This window comes from Pipistrellus hanaki (genome assembly GCF_964339955.1).
Source record: "Pipistrellus hanaki genome assembly, chromosome: 10".
In the NCBI taxonomy this organism is placed as follows: domain Eukaryota; kingdom Metazoa; phylum Chordata; class Mammalia; order Chiroptera; family Vespertilionidae; genus Pipistrellus; species Pipistrellus hanaki.
The window spans coordinates 18,678,051-18,700,538 of NC_140512.1; the positions used below are offsets into that span (position 1 = coordinate 18,678,051).

General features: G+C 34.2%; 1 protein-coding gene across 1 annotated transcript in view; it reads left to right on the top strand.

The window, feature by feature from the left end:
• The window catches only part of PTPN12 (protein tyrosine phosphatase non-receptor type 12), an 80,644-nt gene that overhangs the window by 42,487 nt on the left and 15,669 nt on the right, over positions 1 to 22,488 (top strand). The window contains exons 4-12 of the mRNA XM_084897822.1: positions 1,630 to 1,725; positions 3,059 to 3,097; positions 4,611 to 4,682; positions 8,707 to 8,766; positions 10,919 to 11,061; positions 13,620 to 13,686; positions 17,176 to 17,253; positions 17,346 to 17,444; positions 22,016 to 22,101. Coding sequence (XP_084753948.1) covers positions 1,630 to 1,725; positions 3,059 to 3,097; positions 4,611 to 4,682; positions 8,707 to 8,766; positions 10,919 to 11,061; positions 13,620 to 13,686; positions 17,176 to 17,253; positions 17,346 to 17,444; positions 22,016 to 22,101 — 740 coding nt within the window. The remainder of the gene's footprint in view (positions 1 to 1,629; positions 1,726 to 3,058; positions 3,098 to 4,610; positions 4,683 to 8,706; positions 8,767 to 10,918; positions 11,062 to 13,619; positions 13,687 to 17,175; positions 17,254 to 17,345; positions 17,445 to 22,015; positions 22,102 to 22,488) is intronic.

Below are 22,488 nucleotides of genomic sequence, written 5' to 3' on the forward strand. Positions count from 1 at the left end.
TGTATTTTGCTTTCTAGTGTCCTTTTTCATGAAGATGAGTTTTGCCATAGTTTTCTTCTTTTTACCTTAAAGACTTATAAAACACTTTACCCATCACTAAATTATTTTCTCTGTTGTCCCTTTGAGTTTATATACAAAGATGTATAATCATTCCCTATTGTTAAATCATATAGGTTGTTTCAGTTTTTCTTAATGGTAATATTGCAATGAATAGTATTATTCTTTTGAAAAATTTCCTAGGATAAATTGCCAGGGCTAAAATTACTGGGTAATACTGATTTAAAATTTTAGAATATAAACTTAAATTTAAAACTTTTGGCAGTTGCCACAATTTTAAGTGAGACCCAGAATGTAAGATTAAATACAATATTGTCTTCATATAGTTAACCTTTGATCAAAAGCAGTTAAGTTCATACATGGCTGTCAATAGAGAGACAAATTCAAACTGCTATTTGACTACTTTATTCCATTAGTTGCTCTGTTTTTGAATCTTTCTAATTATATGATAGCATAATTTTAGTTATTTTATATTGTGCTTATACAAATTTTAATACAGTATTTTGTTGACGAAAAGTATAAGTAGTAAGAGTTACATGGTAAAATTAATATTATGTCAATATCAGAGGCCCAATGCACAAAGATTCATGCAAGAATGGGCCTTCCTTCCCCTGGCTGCCGGCACCGCCTTTGCTCTGCCTGGAACTGCCTTTCTGCCTTCCCATGCTGCCCAGAGGCCCAGCGCGTTTGGGGCAGTGCAGGATGCCTGCATCCCACCCCTGGCTGCTCGGTGCCTGTGTATGCAAATTAAACCGCCATCTTTGTTGGGTTAATTTGCATACTCCTGATTTCTGGTGGGCATCTCGAAGGTACAGTCAGTTTGCATCTTTTATTAGTGTAGATTGAACAGTCAGAGTTTCAAATAAAAACCTATTTTTCCTAACAATTTTATTACAAAACCAAAACAACTAGGTTAAACAAAAAACTAATACAAAAGTGGTTAGCTGTTTCAGATATTTTTTTTCATATTTATATTATTTTATAAACATTTAATAAAAGTTAAACATTTAACATTTGTTAAAAGTTCTAGTTTTTAATTGCACTTTAATAACACTGAGTTGTTGTGTATGATTCCATTACATGCTGGTTTAGTATTTTAGTTTTATTCTCAGGTTCATTATTAGAAAGGCACGCAATAAACGTTCAAGTTGAATAAATAAATAAAAGTAGCTATGGAAGAATCTAGCTAAGGAAGAATTGTTAGCTAGTTTTAGTTTTGTTTTTGGAATCAAAGGATGTTTTATGTTTCTGCTATAGTTAACTTTGTTGGCTTAAAATTGGGGCTTTTGTTTTTAATTCCTAGCTAAATAATAATTTTTAAGTTGGCATAAGGCAGTTTAATACTAATTCTGTGTACCTTGTCTAATAAATACACAAAAGTAATAGCATTTTTCAAAAAGCTTAAGTGAAATGATTATATCTTATCATACTTATATGTACTATAAAAGAAAAATTATTTTAAAATGATTTTAGGTGAAAACAGCAGTATTACTAATAAAATTTGAAACCTTAAAAATTAGGTAAGGAAATATTTTTGGTGATGATAATGAAATTTGCTTTTAACCATTTTAGGGTGTTTATGGGCCAAAAGCATACGTGGCAACCCAAGGTCCTTTAGCAAATACAGTAATAGATTTTTGGAGGATGATATGGGAGTACAATGTTGTAGTAAGTATTTATCTTTCACAATCTATTTTGAGAAGTATTACATGTAGTCACTTAGGATGTTTTACTGAATTAATACTTGGAAGCACTTTTTAGCCATAATAATATCTCAGTGATAGCTAATGGGTACTAAAAAGGCAGAAACTGATTCTAGGATGTTGCATTAATTTAGGTAAAAAGAGGGTGTGATAATTTTAAATCTTTTACTATGTCAGTAACTAATAAGACAGCTCCTAAATAAGATGAATTGATAGACAGATGGATAGAGGGAGCTATATGACAAATCAAGTATAGTGAAATATTAATTGTAGAAAGTAGATGGTAATTATATAGTGTTTATTATAAAATTACTTCAATTTCGCTTTATGTTTGAAACATCTATATATATAAAAAGCCAGCAACTGGAATGCTGGAACGACCAGTCGCTATGACACTCTCAGTGGCAAGCAAACCACCTGATCTGGGGTAGGGCTGGCTGGCCAACCTCCCACAGTCCCCCCCCCGGCCCCCCCCCCACCAGCCCCGATCCCAATTGCTCTCTCCCACCCCAATCAAAGTGAGGCAGCGTGCCAGCCCCCATCAACCCCTGACCCTTGCCAGTCTCACATTGAATGCCCTCCTTACCCCAATAGGGGGCGGGGCTGGCCATTCAACCTGCAGCCACTCCCCCCGCCCTGCCCTACCCCAGTTAAGTCCCCCAACCCATGTGCCCGAGGTCCCTCCCCCAGCCAGCTCCATCCCTGATCAGGCCCCCCCACCCCACTCCAATCAGGGGCAAGGCCAGTGATTATGGCCCCGCCCCCAATCAGCCCCCACACCAATCATGGGCGGGGGTGGCCGGCCCACTGCCCACAGCCCCTCCCCACAGTCAGCCCACTCCCTATCGGGTCTCTCACCCTAATCAGGGGTGGGGCCCACTGGCCAACCTCCTGCCATCTCTTCCTGACAGGCCCAGCCCTGATCAGGGCTGGCTGGCCAAACCCCACCCGTGCATGACCTCCAGTTACATTATAAAATGTTGCAGTGGGGAAGCAAATGTAATACTCTTACATTTAAAGATAGTTGAGTGCATTTAACCTTTAGCTAATTTTGCTAAATTCTAAGTCAAATAAATCTACAAGATTCATAAAATTTAATTTGTTGCTATAAAGCCCTTATTTGGAAGGTATGATTATAATCATCTATTTAACTCATACTTTTCATATTAAAACTACTATTTTTGGCAGATCAAGTGTACTTTTGCTCAGAGTAAAAAGTAATTCTTGAAATTTATATTTTATTAAAGAGAGAAAGTTGTGATAAATTCTTCCTCTTATCCCACCCCACTTCTTTTTAGATCATTGTAATGGCCTGTCGAGAATTTGAGATGGGAAGGGTATGTATACCTATTAACACTTAAAATAGTAATGGTGTATCTTTTTTGTAACTATTTCTATGGATATATATTTCTGGTCTTTTATTATGTTCTGAGCTCTAGTAGCTAAAGTAGATGCTATTTTTCTTTTTTGTGTTTAAGTATATTTTATTATATAATTAAAATAATAATTTTTTTGTTGCTTAGTAATCTTTAAATATGTAATGGTGGTGTAAGTAGAATACTATTTATGGACCAAAGTAGAGAGGTATAAAATGGAGCAGTGAAAATGAGCTAAATAAAATAATTCTGATTATTTAAATTTACAACTTGAATATTTTTAGTTTTCTTTCTTCAAATACCACTACATTTTTTGTTGCTTATGCTGTCTTCAAAGAAAATCCTTTAATCTGAAATTTTCAATAATGGTGTTTTTGTACTCTGTATAAGTGAAATTAGTTTCAAATTCACTTGGTCTTTTGCATCAACTAATATGTCTTCATTGTTGGAGGTGATAACTTATTTATAAAATAGATATTAAATAAAACTTTGTGTCCTTTTCTATAAGTGTAACACAAGTCAAACTTACAAAACAAATTATATAATGATTTGAAGTTTTCTATATACTAATTAGTTCATTAATTAAAGTTAAAATTATTTTGTTGTAAAAATTCTTATTCAGATGTTTTTTTCAGTAAAGGGTATGTTGCAAAAGCAAGATAGAACACATGTAAGATGTTATAATTGATAAATCATTGAGTCCTGCGGATGTTGCTCAGAAGTTGAGCATTAGCCTATGAACCAGGAGGTCATGGTTTGATTCTTGGTGAGAGCACATATGCCCAGTTTCGGGCTTGATCCCTAGTAGGGAGTGTGCAGGAGACAGCTGATCCTCTTATCATTGATATTTCTCTCTCCCTCTCCCTTCCCCTCTGAAATCAATAAAAATACATTTAAAAAATACTTTGTATTTTAAAAAGTATTCTTTTTTAAAGCTTATTTGAACTAATAGTCTTCGTCATTCCTCCCAACCCCATTTTTAAATTTTTAACAGTAGTGGAAGTATTCAGTAATGTTGGACAGAAAATGAATTATTTTCTAAAATTAGAAATTATACCAAGTAGGAAATTGTTAACTTATCTATTTAAGTACTGTTAGTATGTAGTTCAATAATATTATTATATATAATCTATTAGGAAATTTAAATTTTACTCTCCTAACATTTTCTTAAGTTACTGTTAAGGTTTAGGACTTAGATCTCTTTTTATTCTCTCTCTCTCTCTCTCTCTCTCTCTCTCTCTCTCTCTCTCTCTCTCTTTTCCTCTCTGAAATCAATAAAAGTATATTTAATTAAAAAAAAAAAGAACAATTGGATAAGTATGCACTGTCTTAGCTTCTTGCCTACTGCTGGCAATTTTTCTGTTTTCTGGGAAGGAATAATGAGCTAAATACCAGCGCACAAAATATTTATAAAAGTTCAAGAAAAACTATGTCATGGTTTACTTACTAACGTTTGTTTTTGTTTTGACAACAGAAAAAATGTGAGCGCTATTGGCCTTTGTATGACGAAGACCCTATAACATTTGCACCATTTAAAATTTCTTGCGTAAGTACTTGTTTATATATATGTATGTTACTTTAATCAGAAAGTTGGCGTGCTAGACTGATGAATAATTAAATTATAATATGGTACAAACCCAGTTTTATATAAATCACACACTCAGTGTTTTCATGGTAAATCTACACTTAATTATCTAAACAAATATTAATAATACTTTTATATTGCTTTAAAATTTAGAAGCTTTTGGAATGACTTCATAAATGTATAAATCACTTGTACCCTATGTTAATACTCTGTTATTCTTTGAATATAATTGATAGTGAGTATTTATATATGAGTAAATGGAATAACTGTGCTTTGGGTGATCAATTTGAAATCCTTGATGGCTGATATGTAGTTTATCATGTTAATCTTTCATATCTGTTACTCTCTCCAGAATGTTCGAATTACGTACAAAGATAGGTTTAAGAATTGCCATGCTAGATGTAAAGGTTGATCTTTGTGGCAGACAATTTGATAAGATAAAATATATGATTTAATGAGCTCTGGAAATGAATTAAATTGAAATCCTAAAAATAACATAGCACAAATCTGAGAAAATGAATTTAAAAATAAAACAATGAAGAAAAAAATAGTAAAATATAATCGAGCTTTAAAATAGAAACAATAATTTGCTTTGGGTTTCACATGACCTAAAAGAAGTGTATTTTCTTATTTACTCAATTCAAAAGATCCAGGATTGAGCAAACATGAAAATTCAATAACTAATATTAGTCAAGGTTTTCTGGAGAAAGAGAACTAATATGATGTGTATCTATAAAGGGAAAGAGATTAATTATTTGGAATTGGCTCACATGATATGGAGGCTGGCAGGTCCAAAATCTGCAGGGTGGGTGAGCAAGCTCGAGACCTAGGCGAGCTGATGTTCAATTCTAGTTCAGACAGTCTGTTGTAGAACCAGGAAGAACTGATATAGCAGATGAAAGAGGTCTGTTGGAAAATTATCTGTTATTGGGGGGGGGGGGGGGGAGGAGTCTGCTCCTTTTGTTCTATTTAGGCCTTGACTAATTAGATAAGGGTCACCCATACTATAGAGGGCAATCTGCTGTACCTCAAGTTCACTGATCTAAATATTAATCTCACCCAAAACACCCTCACAGAAACACTAAGAATAATGTTTGATCAAATATTAAACATTTGATATTAATCACTCAATGGTCCAGTCAAGTTGACACATAAAATTAACTATCACATTCCTGATCTCAGAATTGCTTGATTTTTACTTTGTTTTTCATGGTTCAATGATAAACAATTTCTATGATTTTACTTGTCATTGGTGAGTTCAAGAAGCCCATAATTTTATGATTTAGTTGTACTTATAACTTGTGAATTCCTTTGATACATACCAAAGCTTAGTGCTTCCTAGGTTGATACAGAAAGGACTCAACTTACTTTACACAGTCTCCTTTATAAATACAATGTGTTTTTGTACTGTTAACGTTAACTGCCTGGATATAATATGAAGTCAATACTCTAAAGTTCTGGTTAGAATGAACTGTTTGTTGTGTTAAATATAAGCGTTTTAAAAAATCATGCTGCATTTCATATTATTTGAAATTAATAAAAATCAATACATACCATATTCTCTACTTCTATGAGGGAACACTTCCCCCCCCTCACCAGCCCAGGAAGTATTTTACAATATTAATTCCCTGACAGTCCAGTACTGTGCAGTGTGGTTGCATTGAACACTTGCAAATTTTAATGTAGTAACTACTTAGTGTTAAAATTCGGGTGAAAATACATAGAGCTTAACATTCAACAACAAAAACAACTTTAAAATTTTCAACATGGTTTATAATATGAAAAACAGATGAATTTTGGGGTGATTTTTCAGTTGAACTAAAAATAGTTACAGAGTTCTTGATGAGGTTTGACTTATAATTTGTAAGCCTTGGGATTAATTCTTGCTGTAAAAACAAAATTTTTCTTATAAGATTTCAAATTGCAAAATAATTTGGCCTGGCTGATGTGGGTCAGTCAGTGGTTGAGTATCAACCTATGAACCAGGTGGTCCAATTCCTAATCAAAGCAGATGCCTGGGTTGCGGTCTCAGTCCCCAGTGTGGGGTGCGCAGGAGGCAGCCAGTCAATAATTCTCTCTCATCATTGATGTTCCTATCTCTCCTCTCTCTCCCTTTCTCTCTCTGAAATCAAATATATATGTATATATATATATATGTATATATATATATATATATATATTTATACACACACACACATACACACACACACAGATATAGCTATATATTTATATTTAAAAGGAAGGTAATTTGTCTTGTGATTATTTCAGACAACTTAGGATTTATTATCACTGATGTAAACAAAAATCAAATTTAGAAACAAGTTGGTGAAACCATAGTAAGTGACTTGATTATTTGACAGTCAGAGTTTGAGACTAAGGAAGGACAGTATCAGGAGCTCTCTTGGTTTGGAATGAGGAGAGTAAAGTGTCGGTGGAAGTGAGAGGAATGGCTAGTAGGAGCTCAGTCATGGATCACAGTTGCTGTATGTAATCCACTTAGACCAGATGTTGGCACACTGTCCATGGGTCAATCTAACCACTACCTGTTTAGTAAACAAAGTTTTATTGGATTACAACCAGGCCCATTAATGTACATATTTGCCTATCACAATAGCAAAGTTAAGAGACAGAGACTTTATGGCCTGCAAAGCCAAAAATATTTACTAGTTTTACAGGCAAGAAAAAAATTAAGTCTTGGGCCAATGTTTATATTCATACTCATTTAGATGAAAACAAAAATACTTTTCCCTTAATGTTATTTGAAAAGTTCAAAGTAAATTAATATGATTTTAAAAATTAAAGCAGAATAATATTGGGGTTTTTTTTTTTTTAATCAATAAAACAGAATATGTTGCCCTTTACAGTCATTGCCTATGGTTTTAACTACTGAGGTAAAACATAGTTTGCTTAGGGACAAACTGACATAGAGTTTTTATTCTAATACTTTGATAAATGATAGTAAAAGACTTTTAAAGTGGTATTCTCCTTAATCAGAATAACAATTTGGCAGTTTCTGAGAGTATCCTTCCTTCTACAGTTGGCATCCAGTTAACTGAGAGTTGAGTGTTAAGTAGGGAAAGTAAAGCTTTATGGAAAGATGTAATGGTTGAAGGTGGTGGTAGGTACTAAGAAGTAACATTTTGTGTGTATTATTTCTATTACATGGTTCTGGTGATGTTTGTTACTTTTACTGGGAAATAGAGTTTTAGCTAAGTAAATAGTTAGCAGATACTTCTATTTAAAAGTATATATACGCCACCCTCTTTCTCTTCAATGAAGCAGTGGAGTAGCGACTCCATCAGACGCAGAGTTGCAGATCTTTGTGAAGACCCTGACTGGCAAGACCATCACTTTTGAGGTTGAGCCCAGTGACACCATTGAGATTACCAAAGTAAAATCCAAAACAAGGAGGGGACCCTGCCTGACCAGCAATGTCTGATTTTTTGAGGTCAAATAGTTGGAGGATGGCTGCACTCCCTCAGACTACAGTATCCAGAAAAGAGTCTACCCTCGCGTGGTGATTTGTCTGCGTGGTGGCAGCATTGAGTCGTCCCTACGCCAGCTCGCCCAGCAGTACAATTGTGACTTGTTACACCTACCTGCACCCCCACACTGTCAACTGCCAGAAGTGCGGCCACACCAACAACTTGTACCCCAAGAAGGTTAAACAAGGCCCCTTCACCACCTCTTCAGCCCAGACAATGGCCTTCAGCCTCAATCCCATGGCCCTAAGGCCTCAATAAAGTTTCACTTTTGTTGAATGGGGGGAAAAATACACACACACACACACACACACACACACACACACACAAATAAATAAAACAAGTTCATGGCTTTTAGAATGATTATTTTTATAATTACTAGGTACACCAAGTAATTGTTAATTTTATAGTGTAGACTTTAAATATGAGTTTATTGTTTGTTTTGGTGTGTTCTGTATATGTTTTAATGTTACTGACTCACAAGTGTTTCTCCCTTTATTTAGGAAGCTGAACAAGCAAGACCAGACTACTTCATTAGGACACTCTTACTTGAATTCCAGAATGTAAGTACTTTTCATTTAGAGATAATTTCTAAGGATAATTTAAAAAAAAATATTATTGTATTGCTTTTTAGAGAGAGAGGAAAGAGGGAGAGAGTAATATCAATGTGAGAGTGAAACATCAATCTGCCTCCTGCACATCCCATACTGGGTATCTAGCTAGCAACCTGGCCATGTGCCCTGACTGGGAATCAAACCATCAATCTTTCAATGCATGGAATGACGCCCAACCAACTGAGCCACACCGGCCAGAACTCTATCGAGTTAATTTTTAAAGAGAAGGCATAAATAATAAACTATCTTACATAGTTAAGGAAACTTTTAGTTATGTACAATAATGAAGAACATCAGAGTAGTTTTATTTAGTATCTTGAGCTTTATGCTTATAAAATTAGATAGGAATGTAATATAAATAATAATAAAATAAATAAAGTAAGATAAATTTTAACTTACTTAGAACAGCTCTCCCTAAATTAAGTTTACTGTATTTGGAATAGTTGGTTTCTTTGCTGTTAAGTGTGTTCTATTGCATTAGCATATTATAGCATTGTTTAGGTGATTATTACCCACTTTTACAGTTTATAGTATTTTAGAAAGAGACTATCATCAAAGGTAAGTTGTCATTTAGATACATATTGTTTTCACTCAAGGGCCCTTGACTTCAGTTTTTCAGAGCTATCTGGACTGATAATTTGTTTACGGAGAGATTGAAGAAAAAATCTGATGCCATTAGAGAATGCTCATCAACTTCTTCCTCAATTTCTCTATTTTTATTATCTTAATTTTGAAACCATATTATATAATTTAGCTTGACGTGAAGTTCATCATTCTTCCCCATCTAATGCATCTGTAAATGTACTTACAACTCCTACTTTGCTGTTTATAAGAAAACATGGTACTAGTACTCTTACTCTCCCCATGCTGACTTGATTGATCATGTTCCTTTAGTTGAGTTATTTATTATACTTTTGGTTGCTACTTTTAAATTTATAGTGATAATGATAGGTACTTTATTAAATTTCAATAATGTACCAGGCATTTCAAATAGTGGTTGTCTCCATTGCACATTGATGAAGGAAGATATAGTCTTTAACAAGTTAACTATCTTACGTAAAGTTACTCCAGTAAATGGCAGAAATAGAAATTGAATACAGTTTTAATCTGGATTCAGAGCAGGTGTTCTTTCAGTTAAACTCTTAGAATAACCATTTTTAAGGTTTTTGCATAGCAGAACTCTTACATTCTTAAAAAATTATTAAAGATTCAAAGATCTTTTGTTTAATGGGTTATATTTTTCAATATTTACTATTTTGGAAATTTAAACAAGAAAACTAAAAGGCATGAATACACAAGCATATATTCTATTAGCTTTCAAAGTGATCACATTATCGTAAGTCAAGTAGACCCTGCTGTACACACATGAGAGAATGAGAGTGAAAAGGCAGATAGAAAATACATTAGTACTATTATGAAAAAACTCACAGATCCTCTGAAAGTGTCAGGGGTTGGTAGTTGCCTCACACATACTGATCTGAAAGAAGACAAATGAGTTTGGGTTGAACAGGTTCATTTCTGATTTTTGGTTTAAATATTCTATTAGTCTTCTAAAGTAATTGCAGTAGATTTTAACATAGTGTTTATGATATATTGTTCATCCATTTAATGCTCTGGATTAATTAAATACTATATACAGTGTGATGTTTAAAGAGCATGTTCTGGAGGTAAGACTGCCTGAGTTCAGATCCCACATTGGTCACATGCTATGAAATGTTAAACAGGTTATTTAATCATATCTCAATTTTCTTACCTATAAAATGAGAATAGTATTAACAGTATCTTTCTTATGACATATGGCGATTAAGTACTAGGTAGATGGTAAATAGTCAATAAATGTAGACTATCACTAATTTGTTTTTATTTCTTTGTTTTTAGAGAGAGGGGTAGGTGGGGGGAGAGAGAGTGAGAGATATTGATTGGTTGCCTCCAATACACACTTCGACTGGGGATTAAATCCACAACCTGTTTTTTTTTTTTTAATGTAATACTGAATACCATATAACTTCGTTGAAATGGCAGTAAAGTGAGATGCAGCTTTTCTATATGTTTTAAGGTTTGCAAATGTATTTTTCTAATTATTGAATTTTTGTTCTTGAAGGAATCTCGGAGGCTATATCAATTTCATTATGTGAACTGGCCAGACCATGATGTTCCTTCATCATTTGATTCTATTCTGGATATGATAAGCTTAATGAGGAAATACCAAGAACATGAAGATGTGCCTATTTGTATCCATTGCAGGTACAAAAGAATTTTCCAAATATTTAAGTACTTTGGAATATAGGTGGCCTTATAATATGGGTGATATATTGTATTTTGGAGCCTAATATTTGAATTTCCTTAGGTCATTATATGGATTCACAAATCATAAAAGCTATCTGAATCCTAATGCAACTTTTCTTCTCTTAATCTTTAATTTACATTAGTTTATTTTAGAAGACTTGCGTAGTACTTATTTCATAAAATGCTATCAATTTATCTTTGTAAGTGACTTGGATATTTACTGGTTAATTAATTCAGTAGTTAAATGGAACACTAAAGTTATTTTCTTATCTAACTGATCTGATTGTAAAGCTTACATTAGTAAAATGGCTGCTTTTTTTTTTTTTTTAAGCCAGAAAAGGTGTCTTGTTGATGGAGATGTGACAGTCAATTAACAAGTTGATTAATTAAAAAATATTATTATGGCCCTGGCCAGTGGCTCAGTGTATTATCCCATACACCAAAAAGTTCCCAGTTCAATTTCTAGTCAGAGCACATACTTGTAGAGGCTACCGATCTGTTTTTTTCTCTTTCACATATCTCCCCACCTCCCACTTCCTCTCTAAAAATCAATAAAAGTGTATCATTGGTGAAGATTTAAAAAAAAATTTTTCCCCCTGAAGTAGTTAATTTAGTTGTTAGTTGACCTTTTAATCAAGTAGTTGACTGGTTACAAAGAAAAAAAGACCTACTTAATTGTAAAATTAAAAGATAGAGCAAATTCTCTGACTTGTTTACAAATTCGTTGAAATTATAAACATTTTAAACATCCAGTGGCAAAATCTTTGGGCACATCTGTAATTATTTCATAAGGATAAATATCAAAAATAAGTTTTCATTGATTTTAGAGAGAGAGGAAGGTAGAAGGGAGTGAGAAACATCAATTATTGTCTCCAGTATGCGCTCCAACCAGTGGCCAGGAACCCAACTGGTGACCTTTCAATGCACTGATGCTCAACCAACTGAGCCATAGTGGCTAGGGCAGGAAAGAGATCTAAAAGTGGGATATCTAAGTCAAAGGAATGTGAAATTTTTAGTTCTTTTAATGCATACTTTAAATTTGTTATCCATAAAGCTGATGTTAATTATAAATAATCCTACCACTGTCAGTTTGTGTGAGTGCCTATTTCCCCAGAGTTGCCCCAGTACTTTAATACCTGTGATAGGCAAGCTTTTCCTTTTTTATTTTGTTATTTATGTTCTTTTGTGAATTGCTTGTTTGTGTGCATTGCCAATTTTATAGTAGTAGTCATTTATCTCTTAATTATACACTACAAATTATTTATATATTGGAGGATGTTAACTTTTCTTTTAATTTAATTTTTTATTGACAGTATTACAAATGTCTTTTTTTTTTCTTTTAAATATATTTTATTGATTTCTGACATAGTGGAAGAGAGAGAGATAGAGAGTGAGAAACATTGATGAAAGAGAATCATCGATCAGCTGCCTCTTGCACAACCCCTACTGGGGATGTGCCCGCAACCAAGGTACATGCCCTTTTGACCGGAATCGAACCCGGGACCTTTCAGTCCCCAGGCTGACACTCTTGTCCACTGAGTCAAACCGGTTTCGGCAGGATGTTAACTTTTGATCGTGATTTTTCATGGTTTTTATTCTGCCTGATTTGACATATATAAATTTTAAATTATGTACTCAGAGTTGTGACTCTCTTCCTTTATGATTTATGTCTATTGAGATATGCTTAGAAGGTCCTTTCCTAACACAGAAGAGCTTAAAGTTTTGCCTATATTTTTTAGCATTTTGTTTTTTTTTTTTTAACATTTTATTTTTACTCCATCCATAATTTTTTTTATGATTAAGGTCAGAGGTAAGAATTCACTTTTTGCTCTCCATTGTTAGCTAACTTTCCCTTTATCATTTATTGAGTGGTCTACTCTTTCCCCTTTGATTGGAGAATTCACCATTATGTAATAAATGCTTACATATGCTCAGATCTGTTTCTGAACTTTCTGTTGTGCTTCATTTATCTAGTTTTCTGTGTCTCTGTATTTATTACACTTTTAACCATCAAGTTTAAAGTATGTATTATTTAGCCCTTGTAATTCTTGACTCTAAAATTCCAGAAATGTTTTAGAAATGTGTGGAATTGACAAATGTATCAATTTAAAATGAATATTCTATTCATTGTTAAGAGCTGTTTTAAAATCATACTAATTTGCTTATAATGTACTTTATCAGAACTTTCTGGATTATGTGTTTAACAAACTACTCATACTTTTGGAATAAATTTATCTCTGCAAGATATTTTGTTAACTAAGGTTTTCTGAGGTAGAATTAGACTTCCACAGTAAAGGCTCCTAGGTATTCTGTGAGTCACTATTGAAAGGTCTTTAAACTTAATAAAAATAAGATCTAAATGCTAATGTTAAGGTGCACTTACAGTATTTTAAGTACTATAAGTAGAATTTTGTCAAATTTCTTTTTAAAAATTTGCTTCTAAATATATTAACATGCTTTTTATTTTACAGTTTATCACAAAAATTAAATTGTGTTTTCAAATTTTATATTCATAGTGCAGGCTGTGGAAGAACAGGTGCCATTTGTGCCATAGATTATACGTGGAATTTATTAAAAGCTGGGGTAAGGATATTTTTATATAACATTATATCCAATTGATCTCTTATGATTTTCAAATATAGTGATTAATTGCAGTAAATTACAGCATATGTTTTGTTTTTGTTTTTTAGAAGTAGCTTTGCTATGTATAAAATACAGATTAGCAAAAAGTAATAAATGATGCATTTTACTTGAGATAATACTCTGGCAGCAAGGTAAACTTGTCACCCATTTGTTATATAAATTAATACCTACGTTGGGGATGTAAAATCTGCATTGACTTTTCAAAATATAGAACCCTTGTTGGCCAAACTGTCCAGATTAATATGCTGGTTCTGTCATCTACCAGCTGTGGAATCTTGGTCAAATTGCTTAATCTCATTGTGTCTCAATTTCTTGATCTAAAAATAAAAATTATAACTTAATAATTTATAAGAATTAAGTTAACCATTTTAAAGTTCTTTGTATGTTTGGCACATAGCAAGTGCTGTTTATTGTTTGTTTTTATTACTATTGCTGCTATTATTGCCACTACATTATCAAAAAGTTGTGTATAGTACTATAGAGGATACAGAGATAAATAAAATACAGCTCTTATGGATTTGAAAAACACCATTCTCCTATTGTACATAGATTTGGTTTATTTGTTGATTCTATAATATGCTGGTTTTCTATGCATTAGCGAAAAGCCTTTAATTCCTCATAGCTTTATGGTTTCCCTGAATATGTCAATCTATATCTTGTATAAAATAGGATTAATAATATTTCATTTCTTTCCTGCTTTATCTTCTATTCTTTTTCTTTCCCTTGTCATTTTGTCAGTTTTCACTTTTGCTAGGTAATATTTAAATTTTAGAGTTTCTGATAAAACCCTCTGGGATTAAGTTTTATTTTTATATTCTTCAAAACTAATCTAATACTCAATTGAAAAAATTTAAGTGAATAAAATTTAGGTAGGAATCTATCACATCCTATATAACAAAAGGCTAATATGCAAATTGACCGAACAGCTGAACAACTGGTAGCTATGACACACACTGACCCGTAGGTGGTAGACACTCAATGCAGGAGCTGCCTCCTCGTGGTTAGTGCCCTCCCACATGGTGAGCACTGCTCAGCCAGAAGCCAGACTTACCGCTGGCAAGCACAGGGGCAGTGGCAGGAGCCTCTCCCGCCTCTGCTGCAAGGGGGCAGTAAGGAGCAGTGGTCACAGATTGCAAGAGCCCTGGACTGCGAGAGGATGCAGGCCGGCAAAGGGACCCCTTCCTCAGTGCACGAATGTTGTGCATTGGTCTAGTTTTAACATAAAAGTCAGAAATTAAAATTCAGATTGGAAGGGGCGTTTAGATGAATAGTAGCAAGCAAAATAAACTTCTGATTGTTTCAAAAATTGTGTTTTTTTTTTAACATAGTCCCCATTTGATTCAGTTTGACTTGACATAAGTATAGTCTTGGGCCATAGGTTAGGACTTGATGTAAAAATCTTTTGATGGGCCCCGGCCAGGTGGCTCAGTTGGTTAGAGTACACCCGATATGCCAAGGTTTCAGATTTGATATTTGGGCTGGACACATGCATCAATCAGCCAATGAATGCATAAATAAGTGGAAGAACAAATCTTTATCTCTTTCATCATAAATTTTTTACAAATTAAAAAAATATTTTTATATATGGAAAGACTCCTAGGTAGTAAATATGGGAATTGTTCTTAACATCTTTTTCACTCCAAAATATTCTTATTCATTCCTAATTTCTAATAGTTTTGCCTCAGAAATGTGCCTGCAATCTGTTTCTACCTGTCTGTCTTTTTTAAATATTGCTTCAGTGTACCTCTACCGAGTTTCTCTTCTTTTCAGAATGCCATCTTCCTTGCTACAAAAGTTGCTTGAATATAAAGTTTGCTCATGCCAGGGTTGCATACTTCAGTGGTTTTAATTACATATGCACAAAAGAATTGTCTAGGATAATCAGTCTCCAGGGATGTAGTTAAGAGATCTGATTTTTTCCTAGCTCTCTTAGACGGTCCTTATATAGCTAGCCTAGGAAACATTGGGCTGTGGAATGAGTTTAAACTCTTACTGTTTTTATATTAGAGGCCCAGTGCACGGTTCCGTGCACGGGTGGGAGGGCATGGCCTGCAGGGATCGGCCCGCTGTGGGAGCGCTGCTCATCCCTGTCAGCTGAGCAGCACTTCCACAAAGGGAGTGCACTGACCACCAGGGGGGCAGCTCCTACATTGAGCAACTCCTCTCTGGTGGTCAGTGCGTGTCACAGCAACTGGTCAACTGTTCATTCTGGTCATTCAACCATTTGGTCACTGGGCTTTTATTATATAGGACTAGAGGCTCAGTGCACAAAATTCGTGCACAGGTGAGGGGAGGGTCCCCTCAGCCCAGCCTGTACCCTCTCCAATCCAGGACTCCCCTGGTATCAGGCCGCTGGCTCCTCACTGCTTACTGGCCGCCTGCCAGATTATCCCTTTTTGTCTCCCCTGCCAGCCTGGTCGCCCCATGCAACCTGCTGTTCAGTCATTTGGTCATCCCTCACTAACCCCTGCTGGCCTGGTTGCCCCACATAGCCTGCTGTTCGGCTGTCCATCTTGTTTAGGTCATGACAGCCCTTGGCTTTTACCCTGTTTCCCCGAAAATAAGACAGTGTCTTATATTAATTTTTGCTCCCAAAGATGCACTAGGTCTTATTTTCAAGGGATGTCTTATTTTTCCATGAAGAAGAATACGGTACACATTTATTGTTAAATGAAAATAAAGGAAATTTATTACCTGTATACCGTACGCTAGTTGTCAACACAAACCAGACAAACTGTGAATCCTACCGTATTAAGAATTTATTCATTTATTCAATGACAATCATGTCATCATCTTCTGGAACATCATAACAACAATCCAATTCCTGAATTTCCTGGTGAATTTCTTGTGACTCCTTTTCTTTCAGAATCAGTGGACCAAATCTCTCATGTTTAGCCTAGGGGGGCCTTATTTTCGGGGGGGATGCCTTATATTTCACTCAGAAGGAAACCTGTAAGTAGGCCTTATTTTCGGAGGATGTCTTATTTTTGGGGAAACACGGTACTATATTAGGATAGTATGTTCCCAACTAAATAGCCTATCTTCTCTCCTCTTTTGAATACCTCTCCTTTCAATCTTAGGCTTTATCCACATGAAGCTTCTCAACTCTCCAGATTATATTTCCTTCACTCTTCACTCCATACACCAATCAGAATTAGTCATAATATCTTTATTCCCATTGCAGTGCAGTCATGGCTTGGCTGGACATTTTTTGTTGTTCATGTATTTGGTTCACTAGCTTGACTGTTGAGAGTCAAGATGAGCTTTAGGTTTACAATGCCAAGCAGTTTTTGATACAAGGTAGGTGGTATTCAGAATGTTTTCAGTTAGCCAGCATGTGTATAATGTATAAGGTCTATATGAACAAGACTATTTTACTGTTTTTCTGAAGAGTTATCCAGAGTTCATGTATTATATTCTTTGTTTTAGAAAATACCAGAGGAGTTTAATGTATTTAATTTAATACAAGAAATGAGAACACAGAGGCATTCTGCAGTACAAACTAAGGTATAGTTTTTTTGATTCACTTTATAAACTATATTTTTAGAATTGCCTTTTGGGGTTTTAATGTCTTTCCTTTGTTTACCTCTCTCTAATAGGAGCAGTATGAGCTTGTTCATAGAGCTATTGCCCAATTATTTGAAAAACAGCTACAACAGTATGAAATTCATGGAGTCCAAAAAATTGCTGATGGAGTGGTAGGTGTTGTTGGCCTATTAATTTTAAAAATCCTTTTACCAAGATGTAATGTTTAGCTTTTTAATTGTCATCTGTGTCTTAGCTAACCTGAGACTATCCATGATAGTTATTATTTTTATTTAATCTTGATTTTAACTCCTTTCTTTCCTGTTTCAAACACTCAACTATGATGGATATTTAATAACTCCAATATAAGTTAAATAATATTCTAAACAATACATTAGGAAAGTAGTTCTTAGGTCAAAATTCATATCCTTTTTTTACTGTTTCAAGTGTAAATTACTTTTTAAAACATTGGCTGCATTGTTCCATAAACAAAAGAGTTCCAAACCTGAAGAAAGGCTTAAAGAGTTTATTTGAGCCAAAGCTGAGGGTCAGACTTGAAAGCAAAATTTCATTGCTTTGAGAAAATGTTTTGAAGAATGACCATTTTGGAGTTTATTTATACAGTAGAATCAAAGCAGATGTAAATAAGTTGACAGTAAATCCATTGGTGGTAGAAGGAGGCAGGAGAAAGTAAAGCAGGAAATCTCTGGGATTGGATAAAAAGCAAAACAGAAAGGTACATATTTCTTTTACATTGGTGGATGCAGGATAGTTAACATTTAATATAGTTTACATAGTTTACAAAGGTATGCAGATAAGATATAACAATGAGGAATGTTAGGGGTGTCTTGCCCCAGTACTGATATTTATTTCTGGAGACTGGGAGAAGAGATCATTGTGACATTTTAAGTATATTTCCTTAGATCACAAAAACAATATATAGGACTTGCTCAAGGTAAAGATCTATCACATAGGCCTATGACCTCACTTCCCATTATAACCTGTTGATTTAGGAATTTTTATAATCAAAACATCCTGTGTCATTACCTTCAGTTACTGAGCTTGTTGGGCCTGCCCGGTAGCCAGCCCCCCTTTCCCTTCACAGTTCTCTCTCCCCGCTGCCACCCCCACCTAACTAATTGTAAGTTGATTGATTCTACATGAAATTTATTTGTTCTTGGTCATGATAATGTAAAGTTTTATAGTTATTTTATACATGGTTTTAATTAACCAGAATTATAGGGCCATAATTGAGTCCCTTTTTGGCATGACTTAATTCAATGTTATTTTATCCTTAAAAGATCTTACTGGGGAGAAGGCAGGATTAATATGGCAGAAGCCGATTGGGTGGTTGGTGGAAAAGGTGAAGGGGATTAAGAAATACAGACTGTCACCGTAGCCAGTTTGACTCAATGGATAGAGCATTGGCCTATGGACTGAAGCATCCTGGGTTCGATTCTGGTCAAGGGCATATGCCTGGGTTTTGGGCTTGATCCCCAGTAGGGGCTTGAGGAAGCAGCCAATCAATGATTCTCATCGTTGATGTTTCTATCTCTCCCTCTCTCTTCCTCTCTGAAATCAATTAAAAAAGTATATGTATTATAAAAAAGAAAGAAATACAGACTGTCAGTTATAGATAGAGGTCACTAGGATGAAATATACAGTATAGGGAATATATTCAGTAATATTGTAATACCTGTATGATGCCAAATGGTTACTAGAAATAATTGTGATCACTTTGTAAGGACTATAAATGTCTAACATTATGTTGTATACCTGAAACTAATATGTGTAAACTATCATTTAAAGTTAAATTTTAGCCCTGGTCTAAAATTAAAACAAAAACAACAAATAAACAATAACAACAACAAAAAATTAGCCTTGGCTGGATGGCTCAGTTACTTGGAGCTTTGTCCCATACACCGAAAGGCTGCGGGTTTGATTCCCAATCAGGCACATACGTAGGTTGTGGGTTTTATCTCGGGTCTGGGTGTATATAGGAAGCAACTAATCTATGTCACTTCACATTAATGTTTCTTTCTCTTCCTCTTCCTCTCTTCCCTTCTTCCCTCCCTCTCCCCCAACCTCCCTCCCTCTTCTCTCTAAAAACCAATTTTAAAAAACAACAGCATATCCTCCTCAGGTGATAATTAAAAATGAAAATGATAATGGTAAATTTTAGTAAAAAATATTTTATTGGATATCGAAATTTTTTTCATATATATTTTAGTTATTTCAGGAAGGAAGAGGAGGAGAGAGAGACAGAAATACCAAGGATGAGAGAGAATCCTTGATTGGCTGTCTCCTACATGCCCCCTACTAGGGATCGAGCCCTAAAACTGGGTATGTGCCCTGATCAGGAATCGAACCCGTGACCTGCACATGCTAGGAAGATATCCAAGCTTTTGATCTGATAAAAATATATATTCTTATATTATTCTCCTTTCTGCCTGTTTTTAGCTCTCCTCTTTCCTCTATATAATCACCTTGTCCTTAAAGATTTGGGGCTATTTTTTTTTTAGTAAAAAATGTTTTACATTTTTATCATTGAACCCTAAGACAACTATCACATGATAAACCAACTTAATTCCAATAATTGAAGTAAAATGAGGAAATGAGTTGCAAAATTTGTAACTTTTGTTTTCCTCTTTCCATGGTTTTGGCAATTTCCCAGACTATTTGTTTGAACTTTCTTGGTTTTCTAAATGAGAGATTTGTTATCAAATGCAGCTCTAATAATCTTTGAGTTGTAGGAACTGTATTCTTCCTTTATAAACTGAGTGAAAATTTCAGATTTGTAAAAATTCATTTATGTGATCCATTCTTATTTCCTTCATTAACAGAGGAATGATTGTATAAATAGGCCTCATACATTGCTATCATATTTTCCCATTAGTTTAACTAAAGCCTGTTATAACCTGTGCTTAATGTAGCCAAATAGTTTATAATATAGAATAGAATGCTAACATATTATTGCATATAATCTTACCTAAATTGGGACTCATGAATATTTCAAAAAGCTAAGTAGATGTGCATTTTTCTTTAAATTTTAATTGAAAAATATACCAATTCTCCCCCCATAAATACAGTATTAATTTCAAAGTTTAACGTTTTTATACTACAGAAATACGGATGTTTTAAACTCTAATTTCCTTTGTATATAGAAATGAAAAATATCCTAACCATTACTTTTTCTTTTCCATTGAATTTATTGGGGTGACACTCGTCAATAAAATATTACATGTGCACAGTTTGTGCAAAATTTTCAAGAACACAATTCCACAACACATGATCTATACACTGTATTCTGTGTTTACCACCCCAGATCAAGTCTCTTTCCACCTCAATTTATCTTACCATATCCTTTTGCACCTCCCCTTGCCCTAACCATTACATTTTTCTTTTTTTAAAATATATTTTATTGATTTTTTACAGAGAGGAAGGGAGAGGGATAGAGAGCTAGAAACATTGACCAGATGCCTCCTGCACACCCCCAACTGGGGATGTGCCCGCAACCAATGTATATGCCCTTGACCAGAATCAAACCTGGGACCTTTCAGTCCGCAAGCTGACGCTCTATCCACTGAGCCAAACCGGTTTCGGCTACATTTTTAATCATATAGAAACTTTTTTTTCAAATTGTTTTTTATTGTGCTGTAATCTATATATGAGTCTATTAGTTTCAGATATACAGCATAATGATTGATATTTGTATATATTGTGAAATTATCACAAAAATAAGTCTAGCCCTAGCTGGTTTGGCTCAGTGGATAGAGTATTGGGCTGCGGACTAAAGGGTCCTAGGTTCGATTCCTGCCAAGGACACATGCCTGGGTTGCAGGCTCGATTCTCCCCTAGTAGGGGATGTGCAAGAGGCAACCAATCAATGATTCTCTCTCATCAATGATGTATCTATCTATCTATCTATCTCCCTTCCTTTCTGAAATCAATAAAAAATATATTTAAAAAAATAAGTCCAGTTAACGTTCATTACCACGCATAGTTAAAATATTTTTTTTTCTTGTGATAAGGACTTCTAAAGTTTACTCTCTTAGGAACTTTCAGATATACAATACAGATTGTTAGCTATAGTTATCATGTGTACATTATATCCCATGACTTACTTAATCTTCATGCAAGGATATGTTTACTGATTTTAGGGAGAGAGATAAACATTGATCTGCAGTGAAATAGGGCTCTATACACTAATGGACACTAACGTAGTAACAGGGAGAATAGGACAAGGAATGATTAAAGTGAGTTCTGTGACCTGTTTAATAAATGTACTTGGTAGCAATAGAGGTCCGCAATAGGTTGGGAAGATGAAGGGTATAAGCCTTATTTTGTTGGCTTTTTGCCTCTTCATTTTAAGTTTCTAGCATAGTGATGTGTTCAAAAACATATATTTGATCTTTATTTCCTTAGGAAATCTGTTATTTTTTGTTTGGGGTTTTTTTTTGTTTTGTTTGTTTTTTGTGCTGGAACCTGGGAAAATCTGTTTCTTTTTATAGTAGTACTTGAAATATGTTGAAATGCTTCTGTACACAATTGATTTTTTAGTAACTGGAGATGGATTTGATAGCCCCTCAGGCTATAATATGGAATTTATAAGGCCCATTTTGTTACCTGGAAAACTTTGTAATATTTGAAAATTTCAAAAGCCCAGAAACAATTTATTTGAAATATGAGGAAAGAAACTTATTTTTCTCCTAACTTTAATGAAGCATTTTTCCTCTCTTGGCAGAATGTAATTAATACTGAAAATCTAGTCAGCTCCATAGATTCTGACAAACAAGATTCTCCCCCTCCAAAACCACCCAGGACTCGCAGGTATTGTATGTCGAATTTTCTTTGAAAGAACACTTTTATTTTACTATTTTCTAAAAATAAATGCTGACTAATTTCTAAATTTTTTTGTAACTTTCATTAGTCTTTTGTTTAAGATGTAGCATGTATATGGCAATTAATTTTTTACTGTACTACATATATTTTGTTTCACTTGATAAAATTTTAGTATTATACTGTATAAGAACAGTAAGCATAACCATGTTTTGGTATGTGGTACAGTAAAATTTTAAATATACAAAAGATTACAATTTCTCTTCATGACTATACAGGTAATATGATTGCCAAAAATTATATGCATATTGAAGAATTTATGTGAAGATGTTTTATAACATTACTAGAAAACATGAATTTATTACTCTGTAGATGTTA